At 34.9% G+C, this 18,378-nt stretch overlaps 2 protein-coding genes and 1 pseudogene across 2 annotated transcripts; 2 read left to right on the forward strand and 1 right to left on the reverse strand.

Moving 5' to 3' along the window:
• The first annotated feature begins 3,597 nt into the window (after nucleotides 1-3,597).
• Nucleotides 3,598-11,218, forward strand: LOC116137376 (annotated as a pseudogene).
• A 2,542-nt stretch (nucleotides 11,219-13,760) lies between these two features.
• LOC116137359 (uncharacterized protein At2g29880-like) lies at nucleotides 13,761-14,708 on the forward strand. Its single transcript, XM_031423042.1, has 3 exons — nucleotides 13,761-14,102; nucleotides 14,188-14,243; nucleotides 14,309-14,708. Exons 1-3 carry the CDS (start codon nucleotides 13,761-13,763, stop codon nucleotides 14,706-14,708), a joined length of 798 nt encoding a protein of 265 aa, XP_031278902.1.
• Nucleotides 14,709-15,904: 1,196 nt separating this feature from the next.
• On the reverse strand, nucleotides 15,905-18,294 carry LOC116137326 (transcription factor GTE7-like). Its single transcript, XM_031423011.1, has 4 exons — nucleotides 16,820-18,294; nucleotides 16,512-16,725; nucleotides 16,276-16,420; nucleotides 15,905-16,180 (listed from the first exon to the last, which is right to left on the reverse strand). The coding sequence occupies exons 1-3, from the start codon at nucleotides 18,173-18,175 to the stop codon at nucleotides 16,362-16,364; spliced, it is 1,629 nt and encodes a 542-aa protein (XP_031278871.1). The 5' UTR covers nucleotides 18,176-18,294; the 3' UTR covers nucleotides 15,905-16,180; nucleotides 16,276-16,361.
• Nucleotides 18,295-18,378: the final 84 nt, after the last annotated feature.

Here is an 18,378-nt window from a genome sequence, read left to right on the forward strand (position 1 = left end):
TAGAGAAGTCAAAGTGGACGCTCATAATATATATATGATAATATGAACACACATAATATATAAATATGAGACCAAGGGTGATCCCAATGTCCAGTTTTTGTCACCAAAAAGGGTGCAAAAATCTTTAAGTTATTTAATTAATTATGATATCATGCATGATGTAAATACTTAGAATAGTTGAAACTATTTCATTAAAAAGGGGAAAAAAAAAAAAAACACCCCATTTGGTTTTCGATTTTAAATTTTTTTTCAAAAATTAAGATACGTTTGTTTGATATAATAGCAGAAAAAGAAAAAAAATTTCATAATTAAAAAGAATATAAACTAAGAAAACAATTTTTTTTCGTTTCATAAATTTTCACGAATTTACAGGATTATAACCAAAAAAAAAATTTAGTTAAGAAAGGGTACATATAAAAATATTAATAAAACAATTTTAACAATCTATCGATACTTATTAATGATATGGGCATACTTCTAAATGTATTTTAAGGGTACATTTAAAACGTTTTTAAAGATATTGCTTTTGAGAAAAGCACTTCATATTACAAAAAAAAAAATTATAATGTGAAAGCACTTTTGATCAAACTATCTTTAATCAAACTTTAAGAATCCAAAAAAAAAAAAAATTGAAATTGTTTAAATTGGCTGGTTGTAACAAGGCCAAAATCTGTCACAAACATACTCAAAACTAGATTGAAATTAATATGGTCATTGGACCACTATAGATCCAAGCTCTTTCATATCAGAAGCTGTAAATCCATATAAAAATTCTAAATTCTATTCATTACGCTATTCAATGGGTCATGACTCATAAGCTCATATTATGTTAGTTATTACCAGCTGTATATCAATATTTTATAATATGATCATATGTATTGACAAAGAATTTAAATATATATTAATAATGTATTAACATATTGTATATTATGTGTTACCCAATTGACAACTTTCTCTTCCAACATTTAGAAATTGGGTTTATTTATTTTTTTAGATTTAATTTGCTTTTGAGCTTGGAGGCTTTTTTCGCCTTCCATAAGCTACGCAGGAAAAGCTAAAAGCCAATCCCAGAATACAGTGAAGCTTCATAGGGTTTTTTCTTGTCTAGCTGCAAATAGTTGGCACCTTCATAGATATGTCTATTTTACCTAGCCTTATTCTAATACTTAGATTTTTCATTTTTTATTTCAGTTAGAGAGAAATTTGTCCGATGCATAGATCGAATTTGAATAGACAATTCATGCATAGTATAATCCCTAATTATCGTTATTGAATCTTTATACAAATATTCTTCACAAAAAAATACATCGAGTGAACCACTTGACTTGTAGTCGGATGATAATACCTTATGTTACTTGAAAATCATGTGTTCGAGCCCTATCAAGTGATCACTTATCACATTTGTCACTTATTCTAACGATTAATTGAGGTGTAGAGCAAACTGATTCGAACACTGTAGTCACTAAAAAAAAAAAAAAAATACATGTAGTGAGACGAGGGGATTCAAGACTTATTAATTGACCTAGACTTGAAAATTGATCAAACTCATTTTATAACAATATGGAATGTGATATTGAGAGTTTATAATTGAATCGATGTAACATCTCTTGACTAATAATATTACGACAAAAAGGAAATGTCACAGAAATTAAAAACCCTTTTGTTAATAATTAAATATAGAAACAAAAAATATAAAAAAGGAAAGGAAAAGAAAAGCAACAAATAATAGTTGGAACTTAAGCATGTGGTAGGTCATCCTGCAAAAATCATAATTCAACCTACTCAGGCTAGAGTAATGCTACATTTACACCACCCATTATACTATTTTCATTACACCATGATGTGACATATCCCACATTCACACAAATTTTTAATTATTTTGAATTTTTAATATTATAATAAAATAATTATTAGTAAAATGGTGATAGTGTAATGAAAACGATGTAATGAGTGATATAAATATAGTATTACTCCTCAGGCTATGGCACATGCACTTATTAATATTTATTACTTCACCAAGAATCTGCCATTGAGCCAATTCATTGAGCCTTTATTATTATTTTGGTACTACAATAAAACATCCAATCCCTACCCTATTCTCTAATCCATTACATTTCACCCCCCTTTGTTGTCTTAACATCTATATTAATACCCAACACTTTTATCGACATTATCGATTCAGTATTTCAGCTAAGTAGTTTTTTCATCTTCGGACTGTTTGTTACTTGTAATTGAAGTGTGCAATAAAGTTTTTCTGGTAAAAAGTGTGTTTATTTTGATGTTTCAGCTAAATATGGTCATATGATAAGATGAGTTAGGTTATTGAGAATATGACTTGTGCATGTGATTTACCTAAAAGGCCAAAAAAGTGATTGGTTCACAATAATCCCATAGGCAAAATTGCATTAATATTTATGTTTATACATAAAAAGAAGAAGAAATAGCTTCTTCTAGATTATTAATTGCTTCATATATGGAGTTTATATTTATGATATTATTGAGAAATAATGTTTTTTAACAAGTCCACGAGAAATGCGAGATCTGAAGTATTTGCCTTATTGGGTAGAATCTGCTATAGGTTACAAGAAATTTCAAATTTTCAATCAAATACTCTGAAATTTATAATATAAAAAGAGAAAAACCTTTGACTCTTTGATAACCCTTTTGAAAAAAAAAAAAAAATTGGTTTATTAAGAAATGTTTCAATATTAAAAATTCTTTTAATTAATAGATAATTGCGCATGTAATTTCGGTAATGGTGTTTAAAGAAACACATCAAAAGAAGCCAACCCTTTTGGACTTTGGTGAGTGCAATTGTTCAATTTTCTTGTTCTATAAACGAAAGTCCAGATTTCTAGTTTCAAGAACCGGGCCAAGAAAAGGGCCAGATATGAATTGGGCCTTGTTTTGAACCTCTGTATGAGCCCACCTCAAGTCCACACCTTTTTCCCAATTTCTTAATTTCAAATAAAACTTGCTTTTCTTTCCTCAAATTCAGATTCATTCCCTTGTGCGATTACTTTTTCTATAGCTTTTATATTTAGTTCAACCCTAAATATAAAAGCAAAAAAATTTTATCCTCGCCCTCACGCAGACGCAGTCACGCACTCAGTCAGACAGCCACTCACGCTTTCGTCTTTCTCTCGTTCTCTGCCTCCATTCTCCAAAGTTCAAATCTGAAAATTTCAAAACTTCCAAAGACCAAATTCCAGACTCTAGTTCGTCAGTTTCCCACCGTGACTCCATCCACAGACCACAGTCCACTCCATCCACAGTTCGTCAGTTTCCCACCGTGAGTTATTCTGATTTCATTTAATGCCTTTAAATTTTGGTTGTCTGTTCTGGTGATTGAGTTATTCTGATTTGAGTTTGTTTGGACTGTTTGAATGCGGATTTTATTTGACAGGCATGAAATCATTTTTTTTTTTTCCTTTTGTGTTGAAATTGGTGTTGGTGGTGGTTGAAATTATCAGTGTTCTTTCTGTTTTTTGTCGCACTCATTAGTATTTCTCTTTAGCGGTAAAATAGCTTTGGTTATTTGATAGTTGTTTTTGATGCATTGTTTTATTGCAGAAAGTTTTAGCTAGTTTGGTTTCAATGGGAAGCAAGAAAAGGAACTCCAATGCTGTAGAGGAAGTAGAAAATATAGAAAGTGAAAATGTTGTTGCAAGTCCTTTGAAAAAGAAAATAAAAAAGGGTATGAAAAAAGATGGAGATAAGGCAGTTGAGGATGCATCTATTAAACCCATGGAAAGAAAGAAGAAGAGAAAAGCAATGGACAAAGAGAGGCATCATGCCGCCATAGAAAATAAAGAGTCTCAGCCCAAACAAACAGATGCAGCGTTAAAAAGTGAAGGAACTCAGTCATCGACTATGTTTTCATCTAGTAGTGATATGCCTGAGTTCCATATTAGTGTTTTTGAGGACTTGGCATCAGCTGATGTTTCTCTGATACAAGCTGCGGCAGAATCACTGGTGACAGAGTTGGAGGAAGTGCAGAAGGCATATGAGAGGGGTGGGAAGGAGTTGGTTGAGAATGGAATAAAATTGGAAGCTGATAAAGATGCTGGGTTAAATGATTGTGCACCTTCTGTGACATACGGTGTGCGTAGACTTATCCGTGGTGTTTCTTCATCTAGAGAGGTATGTTTAATTAACTTGATTGATATTCTTATGTGTGATTATCCATTTTTATGTGTGGCAAATACATATGATTGAAACTTTTGTGTCTTACAATTTAAATTTCTGGATCTCATATATTTTTGTGGGCTCAGCCTTGCTGGGGCTTTGGAGTTTTAAGACTTCAGACTGTACATGGTAGTTCATTATGGAGTTAACTATTAGACACAATCCGTCTGCTCTCACCAATAATATTCTTGTGTCTCTATGTTCATATTCAGCATTTCCATATTCCATGAAATGTGATATCTTGGTCTCCTTAATTTTGAATTTTCAACTGTAGGCTCTAATTGTATGGAATGAAAAATATAGCTATTTGGTTATTCTAGATGACAAAAATTGATTGAAAAACTCATTTCCAGACATAATGGGTGAGACATTCTCTGCTGTCAACCCCTGGCTGCATGGGATGTAGAACCTTAGAAACTAAAGACTTGCAAACTGCAACCATCTTTGGGTCCAGATGCAAACATGCCCTGGCTAGTAATTTTAGCTCCATATCACTGCATTTATAGCATGAAGACAATTATTACAATTATAATTGTTTTGATAAATTTTAATGTTAAATAAGTTGGCCTTTCTTGGTTTGGTTAGGTAACTTTGAGTGATCTCATATTCAAGTTTACCATTGCTGGATTCATTGCAATCTCTGGTTGTATTTTATGGGATTTGCAACAGTTTGCCAATTCCTTTCTTCTGTTTATGTTTAATTATTTTACTTCAAACCAGATCTTCAACAAAGACTAGGATTTTCTTTGTAGTCGCAAGATAATTTGTGTTGTTTGTCAGACAATTATGTAGCTTTCTCGCTTTAAGTCACTTATTGTGCAAATAAACTTATTACTTGTTATTTTATATGCATTTGTTCACAGAAATTTGCATTTCTTCTGTTATTTGAGGTTCATGTTTTGTTTAATCATACCTGGTCCTTGATCATAGTTATGCCTATAACAATGAGAAGCTGTAAATTTTTTATTGTATAGTTAGAGCTACAGTTGGCAGTGATCTTTCTTGTCATGAAAATTTGTGGGATTTATTGTTAAGTGAAAACTATGATGATTGCACAATATTCTTGTTATTGTTATAAAATAGGGCTATCTATTAGACGAAATTTTGTGTAACTTTGGCAATATATGTTCTGATATTGCTTTGCAGTGTGCAAGACAAGGGTTTTCTTTAGGTCTGACTCTTTTAGTCAGTAAAATTCCTAGCATCAAAGTGGACTCATTGCTGAAACTAATTGGTGATTTGCTAGAGGTCTCTTCATCAATGAAGGGTCTGGTAGGCAAGAATCTTTTTATTTTTTAATGCTGTATATGGTTTATGAGATTGTGAAAATAGCAATAGAATTATCTAAGTGCTGTTATGCAATTGCAGGAAGCTCGGGATTGCCTTTTGGGACGCTTATTTGCCTATGGTGCTATTGCCCGGTCAGGAAGACTTAAAAGAGTGGAATTCTGATAAAAACACACATACATCAAGGAATTCACCAGTCTTCTTATCTCTCTTGCAGCAAAGAGGCGATACTTGCAAGAGCCTGCCGTGTCAATTATTTTGGACTTAATTGGAAGGGTATGTATATAGTAAATGGATCATGTTCATCAGTCCCTGATAAAATTTTCACTTTTGATGATTGATTGCCAGGAATCTAGGATGACTTAATTTTGTATATATATATATAATATATATAGAGGTAATGTTTTATGTGGACCAATTAATAACATGGCACATTACAAGGATATTGTAGAATATTATGATCGTCCAGCTTCTTTAACTGAAACATTTTTCCAGATTCTTTGGGAGGATATATATTGAATCTCTTCAATGTGTATATGACGGGATTATATAATATTTAATTGGTCTTCTACTCAAATAAAATTTTGGTCTGAAAGTCGAGGGAACATCTTGTGTTTTTAGGTTTTGGTTGTAAAATGTGAAATAATGGTGAAACCTATTAATCCTTGATTTAAAAAAGTTTGTTTCTTCTAAAAAGGGCAATATTTTGAACAATATAATCCACAAGAAACTTAAGTGCTAAAGAACTAACTTCCTATTGCTATATTGCTTTTCATTTAGCTCCTATAAAATTTCTTCTCAAGTAAAAGGCATCTTTATTAAAATTTTGCTGTTGGCAGATTGACTAGTCTGGGTTGATTTGTTCACCAATGTCTGCCTTTCATGCTCTTTTTGCAACCCTTCTTTCCTTGTCATCCGTGCCTTCAAAGTTATTGTATTTCTCTCTGTAAATACTTTGGTTGATGTTACCATATTATTAAGTGGCCTTTTTCCCCTTTTCCCTCGTAAACAGTGCTTTTATTATTGCATTACGTATATGCAGTAACATGCTTGGAATAAAACCTCTATAGAGTTCACATCCTAAGCTAGGCTTCAAAATCCTTGCCTGAGTTTGAAACTACTTGGGGCGTGACTGTCGCATTAATAGACTTGGGCATTTGGCATACATGGATCAGCTCTCCCTTGCACTTTAATATATTACAAATTACCTTAAAGAAAGGATACTGTTTCATTTCTTTTTTTATTAAAATAGCATGGATCTGGACTTCACTTTTCATTCTTAATTCTTAAGGAGATATTTTATGGTTTGTAGTTGCCTTGACGCTTTGTAAGTCATGTTCTTCAAGCTCCGGGTCTCATGAGTGGTTTGAAGGAGCCAATGAAGTTGGAAATCCTGATGCTCTGCTTTTAGCATTGAGAATCAGGAAAAAATCTCTGTCAACAGCAAAATGTTTGGCAAACTTCTGCCAACTCCCTTCAGCTCTAGCAAACTTTTTGCTGCTGACCATTTGTCCTCTCTTGTCAATTGCTGAAGGTGATTATTGGATATGCCTTACACTGCAACTCTACTATGGCGGGTAACAAATTGGGTTTTCTAAAAATACTTTTGTTGTGTGTAAATGGCAGGAATCCACCTTCTGTCAGCCCGAGTTCACAGCGTGTGGCCTGTGCTGGTAAAATCTCTTACCTGATACAGTTTTGCAAGCTGAAGATACAACATCAGTTTCAAGTTCCTTAAAGAAGCACAAAAAGAGTCGCAAGTCCAGCTCTTCTGAAGAAGAAGTTGCCAAGAATCTTCAGTCTTTCGCGAAGTTATTGTTGAAGGATCCCTTCTTTCTCATCTCATGACGTAAAAACTTGGCATTTGATGTACTGGCCCTTCTTTCCCAAGGTTGCCTGCATCTTTTGTTTCAATTGTTCTGTCTACAAATTTGTCCAGTGCCTGATAGACAATACTTCCTTCAAAGGATGCATGGCTGTATAATGTTGCAAAGGATTTTCTTAAAAATTTATGGATTGGGTTGGGAATGATGATGTCCGAAGAGTTGCTGTAATTGTAGCTTTACAAAAACACAGTAATGGCAAATTTGACTCCTCACAAGGACTAAAACAGTTAAGGATTTGATGCAAGAGTTCAAAACAGAATCAGGTTGCACACTCTTCATTCAAAACTTAGTGAATATGTTGTGGATGAAGGTCCTACATCAGAGGAACCTTCAGATCAGAGCCAAACTACAGATGATTCAGAGATAGGTTCAATTGGAGAGAAGGATTCAGTGGGGGCATTGGCAAATTATGTTTTGTGAAAAGTTGGGTCATAGAATCTCTCCCAGTATTTTGAAATATTTGAACCTGGATCTGAAGCAAGTTCAGTGCAAAGGAAGTTTTGAAGTTTTTAGCCGTTCAGGGTTTGTTCTCTGCATCATGGCACCGAAGTGACATCTTTTGAGTTAAGGAGAAATTTAGGTGGGCCTAAAGCTGCTACCTCGAATGCTCTTTGCAGGATGTGATTGAGCAGCTTCAACTATTACTGGCAAATGCTCAGAAGGTGGAGAACTCACGTTTTCCCAAATGGACTCGAGACAATGACCTTGGATCATATTATGAGGTTTCTTAGTACATTACGCAACATTCCTTCAGTTCTCTGTTTCGATCTTTAACTGAGGATGATGAGAAGGCATTAAAGAAATTGCAGGAAATGGAAACTAGGCTTTCTAGAGAGGTAGTTTATTACCCATTTTGTTTTTTGTGGCATTCACCTTTTCATGCTTTAAACTGTGGCCTTTAATTTATGTTTATGGAATGGGGCTATTTTTGGAGTACTGGGGAATAGTGTAATTTTCAAAATTCTGCGATAAAAAAGTTGAGCTTGTTTTAAATCTGCTTCAGATTGATTTCAAATTGTATTCAGATAGTATTGTTGTTTAATCATATGAAATAATTTTCTGCATTTTGCATGCATTTAATTCTGTAGGAAAGGAACTGTGGACTCAGCATGGACGCAAATAAATTGCATGCTGAGGTACTTGCTCATCCAGTTGCTTCTCCATGTGCTCCTTCGACCAGGGGAATATTTGAAGCGGCCTCTGAACTTATCATGTGCTGTAAAAAAGCTTTTGCATCTTCTGATCTTCTTAACTCATTGGTGAATGAGTGATGGTGATGATTCAGCACCCAAGTAATGGATGTCCTGGTGGATACATTGCTTTCATTGCTGCCACAGTCATCGGCTCCTATGCGGTCTGCCATAGAGCAGGTATTTGTAAAAATAGCAAGTGTAGATTTTTTTTTTCTGCCTTGATTTAAATCTGTATGTAATGTTGATATGTTTTATCTACTGCTGAAAATCATTTGTTTGTAGTTTCTTTTAATTTTGTAAAGTTGCAAACTGGTTCAACAATGTCATGATTATTGTTACCCACTGTTTAATGCGTTTGAAGTTTACCTGTCATAGCTTAGCTTGATGACTTGTAGTTAGTTCATGTGTTTCAAAAAATTCAAAAGCTTGAAAAATGAAAAACAGATAGGAGAGGTTGTGTTAGGTGTCTGTTTCGATACTAAGATTAGGATGGGTTCTTCATAATTGGATCAAGTTATTGCTGGTTTTCCAATACTATCATAGGATCATCATTTGTAAATGATATTGAGGAAGAATTGGGTGTAGCTTTTATGGAGATGTTGATAGTGAATTAAGAAAATGGAATATGAACATGTTTGGACTTGGAGATTTTTATTCAAAAAAGAAATTTATCTGCTATATCCAGTGGAGACATTTATGCTTATTTGGCATCTTTTCTGTTGTTAGGTTTTCAAATATTTTTGTAATGATGTCATGGACATGGACTGCTCCGGATGCTGCGGGTTATTAAGAGAGACCTAAAACCAGCCCGACATCGCAATGCAGACAGTGAAGATGATGATGAAGATTTTCTTGGTATTGAAGAGGAGGAAGAAATTGATGAAGCCGAGACTGGTGAAACAGGGGAGAGTGATGAGCAGACAGATGACTCAGAGGCAGTAAATGGTGTTGAAGAAGGCGATAAAGAACTTCCTAAAGATTCTGATGATTCTGATAGGGAATGGATGATGAGGCAATGTTCCGCATGGACACTTATCTTGCCCAGATTTTCAAAGAGAAAAAGAATCAGGCTGGGAGTGAAACTGCTCAGTCACAGCTTAATCTGTTTAAACTTCGTGTTCTATCATTGCTGGAAATTACCTGCATGAAAATCCAGGCAAGTACGAGTATTCATTGCTTCAGTTAAGGTTAGCTGTAACTGTCATAGATTGCTGCACAAACAGTTTTGTCTGAAATAAAAAATAAAAGCTCTTAGGAATATATTAGCCTTTTTTCTGAAAAAAAAAAAAAATTGCCTTTTAGTGGCATTTACTTGGATCAATAAAGAGGGGAGAATTTAGCAATAAATATCAGTGATAATCAAGTTATTTCAAGAGTTATCAAAGCTGCCTTCTACTACCAGTGTTTGGACTTAATTAATGTCTTGTCCTTGGAATGATTAGTTTTATGTTAAAGGTAATTTAGAAAGAATTGATTTAAAAAATTTGCAATGTTCATGTAACAATGATTTTTTCATTTTGACTATTTTCCTGGTTGATTTGTGGTATGTGGTTTGGAATTGTTTCATTTCACAGGGAAGCCCCAGGTTCTGATGGTACTCAAACTTGGCTCGGCATTTGTTAACCCACATACTGCTGAAGGTAGTGGGCAGCTTGAACAAAGTGTATGGGGAATCTACAGAAGAAAATATTCAAGGCGAAAGACTTCCTAAGGGTGAATCTGTGCCACTACTACTCTTGAATCTTTGTTGGAGAGAAACTTAAAATTGGCAGCAAGACCATTCAAGAGAAAGAAATCTGCTGCTAATCCATCTAAGAAGAAGCGGTCAGCTTCTGGAACAGATACCAAATGATTGTCTCCCTGCTCAGAATTCAACTTTGGATTCTGAAGATCATTGGCTAGAAAATTTTCTGAGTCTGAATTGCAGAAGGTTTATTATTTTTCCGAACTGTGTTGGCTGGTTATTTTGACAGTAAAAAGTCTCAAATAAAATCTGAATTTTTGAAGAAGAATATTTCGAAGAAGAACATGGATTGGGCACAATGTTCAGCTTATACTGGAAAAATGTGGCAGTGCAAAATCAGGATTTCGTCAAGTTGAGGCACTGGATTTGGTGATGGAGAATTGAAGTCAGTGGTTCGTTAAGCCAGATGAAGCCAGCCAGGATGCATCAAAGAAAGCCTTGAAGAGCCGCCTCCGAAATCTCAGTCGTCTGATAAAGGAGTTGGCGACACATATGCCTGAGAAGCAGTCAAGGAAATCTGAAGTACGTAAGTTCTGTTCTAAGATCTTTCAGATGGTGTCAAGTCTTAACCTAACCAAGTCCTTTCTTAAAGATTTGACCCCTGATGCACTCGCTGCTTGTGAATCTGAACTTGGTGACGCATTTCTTAATCTGAAGAAAGTGGAATGAGATTGGTTAAGAGTAAATATTTACCGAAATTCATTCGAATACTACATTCTTGGAAAACTTGAATTTAACCACTATATACTCCGTACTGAAGGCAAAATGTATGAGTTAATCCAGCATTTTCGTTGCTAAACGGTTTCAGTGCTGATAGTCACTTTTTAAAGAAAATGAAATAGGAAGGCTGCAGTATCATGTGATGAAACTTGATGTTGGTAAAAATGTTAAAAAGTTTTGTGGGTTTATTTGTTATTGATGTAGGAAGAGACTGATAATGGTGAAAAAAGATTTTGAATGTGTTATGTAATAATTCTGGTATTTGTTTTGTCATTCGTTGTACAATGTTTGAAGCAAATGATTAGCTTGGCTTCATTTAGAATTTTATTAAATCATCAGTAGTTCCACATAAATGCAATCATAATCTTGAAGTTGAAAGGCTAATGTACAATTATTTTGGTGATGTTAAATCAAATATCACATGAATTGAAATGTAATCTTAAAATTATGAAAGATGTTTAACTTGTAGGATCTGCGATTACGTATTTATAAACAGTGGCAACAGGTGTAAGAACCACTTTATTCCAATTTCCAATTAAATAACTTAATCACTCTGTGGAGCCCCACGGAAATTCGGGTTTTCACTTGCCGAGAGTTACACCAATTGGCGAAGAAGAAGCTCAGTCTCCTTTGATTCTCAACCAACATGACTGCTCAGAGTAGCAAAAAGCCCAAAGTCAGTCTCTTTCTCTCTCACTCTTTTAATTTCTCGACTTGTCTTAGCTTCTTTAATTCATCATGAATTTGAAATCTCACGAAATCATTGTTCACACGGATAATATCATTTTTTTTATTTAATTGTTGAATATTTCTAAGTAAATATGAGGAATGGAATCCCATTCCACCTTTACAAGGTATGGAAAAAAGAGGGTTAATCATTCCTATTCCCATTGAATTCCGTACAACAAACATGATTCCCATCCCCTTATTTACTTCTTACTTGGTGTATTTCCCATTCCTTCAAAATGTGGGGAATGTTATTCCTAATTTTTGTTTTTTTTTTTTAAAGGGTAGTATTTCTTATTTTACAAATTATCTAAATTACTATGCTAAAACTTTTCACAAATTCTCAGACATTTCACAAAAGAACCCCTAATTCTCTTGCAACCTAATTCAAAAACAAACTAGGGCTCTCTTGTCGCCTCCCGAGTTCTGCACCGAGCTTCTCCAATTGCATCTCTACATCAAATTGGCGATACAAGGTAAAAAGTACTGGATTGTCTTTTCAATTTCATAGTTTTTTTATTTGTTTTTATTCAAAACTTTGTTTTCATAATGTTCTTGTTTTGCTGTGAATTTATTTCAGTTGTGGCTTTAGAAATTTGATAGTATTTTTGCGTTGTGGATACATTTCCTTTTAGCTGCTTTCATATAGTTCATTTCTAGATAGTATGGTTGAAGAAAAAATTAGTATATTGGATCTTCAGCTTTGCGTTTTTGGGTTCTTTTTACTGTTAACATTGGTTGGTTAGTGGAATCTATCAACCTTGACTTCTTCTTTACAAATGATAGTATCATAGCCGAGTAATTTACTCGTTTCACTCTTTCTTATTGGACAAAAGTGCCATGATTGTTGCGATTTTATTTATCCCTCAAGTATGTAAAGAACTTCCTTATATAGAATGTGAGTTTCGAATATAGATGTTTTTCTTGTTGCACATCTGTTGATCTGCTTTGCTTGTTAAGAAGTCTGGCTGGTTTCGAAGAAATTGGAAGTTGAATATCTACTTTTGTGATACCCTGCATGTATATTTTTTTGCATTTCACAGTGAGGCAAGAACTATTTTGTAAATTTTTTTTTTTTTTTTCATTTAATATATCATATATGTGATTAATCTCTATATATCTACTAGGTAAATGTTTTGTTAGTTTTGTTATGGTTGTATTCTATTATGTTGATTGCATCTCCTCGTGGATTATATCACATAAAGAAATCTCTTAAGTATGGCTTTGAGTTAGCATCAGCTAGGTTTTATAATTGATTGACATGATCTGTTTGCTAGGTAGGCTGGGGTGTTAGTTGAGGCTGCTTAGTTAAGTAGAAAGATTCATAACATGTTATCATGAAAATAATTATGAAAGAAACAAATAAGAATAAGTTAGTGATCTGTGTAAATTATGAGAACATGGTTTATAAGAATTTGTAGTAAATAGAGATATTTCCCTTGGATGGCTTTTTGCTATGACAGATTCTTGTGATGGCTTTTTGGATGACTTTTTGTAAGCTTTGTTATACTAATCCAAGATACAACAATCTTCCCCGCAGATTAGCTTAGTGATCAAATAAAATGGCCAAATTAAAACCAACCCGATCTTGATATATTAGTTGGTCATATAAAAACCAACCTGAGATTTAATTAATACATATCAACACTATTGTTTTCATTTCTAGGCTCTTGCACAAATATTATAAACTTTTTATGGTTTTTAAATTTCTAAAGCCATTGGATGCTATATTATAAGTAGATAAGCAACGTGAAGATAGTTTAGAAAGAATGAAGACATTGGATGCTGTTTTCTCTATTTGGGACAATTGTTGGAGTTGGATGTTTGCTTTTTTCATATGTATTTATTGTGTTGTAATTTTTTGTTTGAAAAACTTTTTGGATGCTATTTTATTAATATTAGTTATTGTTGAAGACTTGATGAAGGACAATTTTTATGAATTATAGTTTATTGTATTGATTTTTTTGTTTTGTGTGTGTGTGTGTGTGTGTGTGTGTGTGTGTGTGTAAGTTTAGGATGGAATCACATGGACCAGGACAAAACAAAAGATTTTGGACTGAAGATGAGGATACTAAATTAATAGAGATCCTTTTGGAGATGTATCATGAAGGAAAGTATTATGCTGATGGCAATTTCAAGAATGGCTACTTGAGATATATTGAAAAATCAATGGCAGAAAAGTTACCAGGATGTGACATAAAGGCTAAACCACACGTTGAGTCTCGAATAAAAACTTTGAAGACACACTTTCAAACAGTTGATGAAATGTTAACCGGGCCAAATTGCAATGGGTTTGGTTGGGATGTACAAAGGAGAATGGTGACCGCTAAGAAACCAGTGTGGGATGCTTACCTTCAGGTACGCTATTTTATTATTAAATGTCTATGCCATTTTTCTTCATTGTTTAGTGCTTTACTAATTTATTTATTTCGATTATTTGTAGAGTCATAAGGAGGCTATATCTTTTAGACACAAAACATTCCCATTTTATGAAGAGTTGTGCTTGATCAAACAACTAAAAAAGATGTAAAAACCCCTGTTGATGCTATTGTAGATATTCAAAGGATAGAAGCAGCGAACAATGACATTGAAGGAGATAACTTAAATGATGTAAATCTCGGAGTTGATGTGGATTATGATGCTATGTCTTGTTCACATACTTCAAAAAGGGAAACTTCTTCGAATGGCTTGTCAAAGAAAAGAAAAAAAGCTCCAACAAGTAAAGATGATGGGGATCTTGGACAGGCAATTAAAGATGCTGCAATTATCGTTGCAAATGAAATGAGAGAATCATGTAGAATGTTGAGCCAAGCTATTACAGGTCAAGATATCATTGAGAAACAAATGCAGCTTAGCAAAGAGTTAATGAAGCTTGATAGACTTACAGTGATGGAAAAACTTAGAGCTTCTACTGTCATTGCTCGAGATCATGGGTTACTTCGTGTTTTTTTATGGTCTTCGTAACGATCTTAAAGAAGTTTGGGTTCGACTTATACTTGAGGGTGGTGGTTGTTAAGTTATTTACTTTGAAAATATGTAGGTTTTTGAGACTTGATGCCAGACAATTGTATAGGTTAGTTTGTATGTATTTCAATTAATTCTCTAAAACCTTGAAGTGATTAGCCGGTTAACAGCTCCAATTCCAATTTCTGGCCAATGAAATCGGAAATTGGAAATCAAAATTCTATAATTTTATAACTAGTTAAATAATATAAAGAAAAATATCAGACAGTCTGAATTCTGAAGAAGAACTTTTCAGAAAGGGAGGGAAATTGAAAATATTGTATTGAAATTTGTGGGAAATTAATTTGCTAAATTTCTGGTGTCTTTATTTGTAAGTTGTAACACTATCGAAACTTTTATCAGTACACCTTCGATCACTAAAAGAAAACCAATGAAAAATTCAACATTTTATAAATTATTCATTAGATGATGATGAGGTATATAATTTACCCTTAGTTAATGATATGATCTTCTAAGCAAAATAGCATACTAAAAACATGTCAATCAATATGTTAATGTTATAGAGTCAAACTTTGAATCATAATCCAAAGGCAGGCACTACTTCAATATGTTTTCTGAATTTGTTCAGCAAGGGAATTGGGTCCACCACCATATATAATTTCATTATTCAGGCTAAACAACTTACTTTACAAGTAATACTAATATTAGTTATCACACCACAACAATTTTACATTAAATGGCTGCACCAAGTATTGCATTGCCTGCAGAAGCAGAACCCTTCTTTGTTTGTCAAAATTCCCCGTCTCTATCCTATTATATAATACAAGAGAATGACCCATTAAATAAAAAACAAAAACCTCAAGTGAAGACCTTTCGGATTTTTGTTGGACCAACAACTTCGTATTTGGGCATGATGTGCTCAAAGTTGAAGAGATAAAAAGACATTAGAACATTTTGTCAAGCCTTCTTCACATGTTTCTTCTTTATGAATTATTATAGCTTTACAGATAATCTCATTCACGTTCGTAATCATTTTATATCTCCTCCTGATTCCTGAATCTTTTATAGCATACAAAGATGGGGTTTTTCCATTCTCTCATTTGCCTAGAAACGAATATGCAGCAGGCATCTTAACGTTTTAGGTCCATTATTTTATTTAAGTTAAAATCAAAATCTAAAATTGCAAAACACTTGGATGGCTAAAAATCATCTTGTATTAGTGTTATAATGTGTACAAAGTAGTATTTCAACCCTCTAAATCTCTCTCTCTCTCTCTCTAACAAGTCTTCTTCTACCCAATCTCTAACTCCTTGCTACAATTTCTCTACTTCCCTAACCTAAACATTTTTCTCCCATGTTTTTATGGTTTCTACTTCCCCTCTTTACAATCCAGCCAAGCTAAACTTGCAAATTCCCATTTCCAATCAAAATCCTCCCACAAAAGCACCAACAACACAACTCAATTCACCACCCTGCAAGCATCAAAAATTACATACTCAGCACAAAAACATAACATCACTCAGTTACGGTTTAAAATAACTTACAACAAGCAAAAAGCAGTAAGTACCTTCATTCATCCATAACCACCATACTAAGGCCTTCTCTCCAGGAAAGCCTCCAAAAATTTTCCGCAAACCTTAATTAAAGGTCTTACTATGACCGTGCATCATCAGCATCTGAATCACTTCCCGAAGAACTCCCAGAATCTGAATCTGCAACAATTAATATCATTAGTTATATAGCATCTCTCTTAAGACTTGCTCAATCTACACACCGCTCCAAAAATCAAAATTTGGTTAGTACCACTTGACGAAGATGAATCACTGCTCGAACTACTAGAGCTGCTAGAACTGCTACTGGCATTATTGTTATGCCCATTATCCTTCTCAATCTCCACAGGAGGGAAACTGCTCATCGGCATCTCATCACCAATGTCCACATCTTCCTCTCCAGCTTCCCCTTTCTTCGCCTTCTTTGACTCCATGGGCGCCTCAGTTTTCTCAACCATTGGCGTTTCCTGCAACATAAAACAAAAATCACCCAAATTAGAATTCCAAACAATTAATTTCCTTAGAAGTACTCAGATCACAAAAACTATCCATTTCATTTACCCTATTTGCCTCAGTTGCAGCCACATTGTTGTTGCTCATTAAAGCTTGCCTTTTAATCTTGCTAACCATCTTCTTGTAGTTTGTCACAAACCGATCAAGCTCCCAAAGGGTTTCGGTATCCAGAGCCTCGATATCGAGCTCAATCTCATCCTCATCCTGCCTCAGATTCCCATTCCTCTTCTTCAATATATGAATTACATGTTCCATCTTCTCTTGTGGCAAACTCTGCAACCCTAACCCCAACTTGTGCTTCTCCTCCATACTCATCTCTCTCTTGTTGGGATCTTTGGCCTTCGGTTTAGGCTGCTTCAGCGGCTTTACAGCTGGTGTGGCCCTCACAGGCGGTGAGGGTGTTCTCACAGGCAATTGTGCAGCCGCCGGAGGGTTTGGCTTAGGGTGAGGGTTAGGGTTTGACCCAGCTGGCGGAACTCGCATTGGCTCAGATTTAGCCACAAATTGCTGCTTAGAACTCTCTCTATCCTTAAATTCATGTAAATTCCAAGAATTCGCCGGCAATTCCTCATCATAAACCCGCTCTTGGATCTCATCTTGAACCAATTTATCATTTACAGAACGGAACAGCTCTTCAAATCTGGCAAGAAGCTGGTCCGCAATAATATACACATCATGGCCTTTGGGATTATATGTCATGGCGTTGGTAAAGGTCAACCGAACATCAGCTGCAAATTCCACCGGTGAATCGTACAAACTCTTGGCCAATTTTGACTTCACAGTGCCGAGATCCATGGGAATCTTTATAATATCATAATAATCATGTAAACCCATACCAACAACATCAACAGGAGAATTAAAAATATACCCATGCTTGTGCTTCATCAACTTGTTCAAGATTTGCGCACAGCTCTTCAACAGCTTCCCATTATCTTGATTCGATTTCTTCGAATCTTGACTCAAATTTGACGGGAACGGACGTTTGTTCCCGGAAATCTTGTTATTTATGGCCGCAGACGATTTCTTTGAGCTGGATCTGAACGACGACGTCTCGATTCGATTCTTTAACTGACGAATCTGTTCAAGCTCCACAATCAAGCGATTCTTGAGTTCAATCAGCTCCTTCTTCGAATACGACGCAATATTGAAGGTGACGTAATTGCCCAAGAGGAGATGATCATTGTTGTTGGGTCTTCTGTTGATAGAAGATGCGTCGTCTGAGGCGGCGGATTGAGTGACGGCCGGTGACTCATCAATCTGACAGCCGTTGATTTCTGGGGCTTGGTGAAATTGTCTCTTTTTAGGGTTAGGGTTTGGGACTTTGCCCATGAATTTAGGACCACTACTTTTCGGTTGCATCGGCCAATTGCCTTCGCTCCTATTGGCTAACACCGCCGATGCCATCCGCCGTGATTTACCATCAATCGTCTCCTCACTCGTGAACCACACGCGCCACCACGAACTTAATTTTCTAAACAATCGTTAAGTGTAGGGTTTGGGATTTCCCCTAATCAGAGCGAAGAACAAGAGAGGGCTACCCTCCGTTCTTAAAGACGATCAGATCTGCCCGTAAAGATCTCGGGTAGCATCTAACCCCTTGGTTCAAT

The sequence above is a fragment of the Pistacia vera genome, unplaced genomic scaffold, assembly GCF_008641045.1.
Source record: "Pistacia vera cultivar Batoury unplaced genomic scaffold, PisVer_v2 Contig323, whole genome shotgun sequence".
Classification (NCBI taxonomy): Eukaryota; Viridiplantae; Streptophyta; class Magnoliopsida; order Sapindales; family Anacardiaceae; genus Pistacia; species Pistacia vera.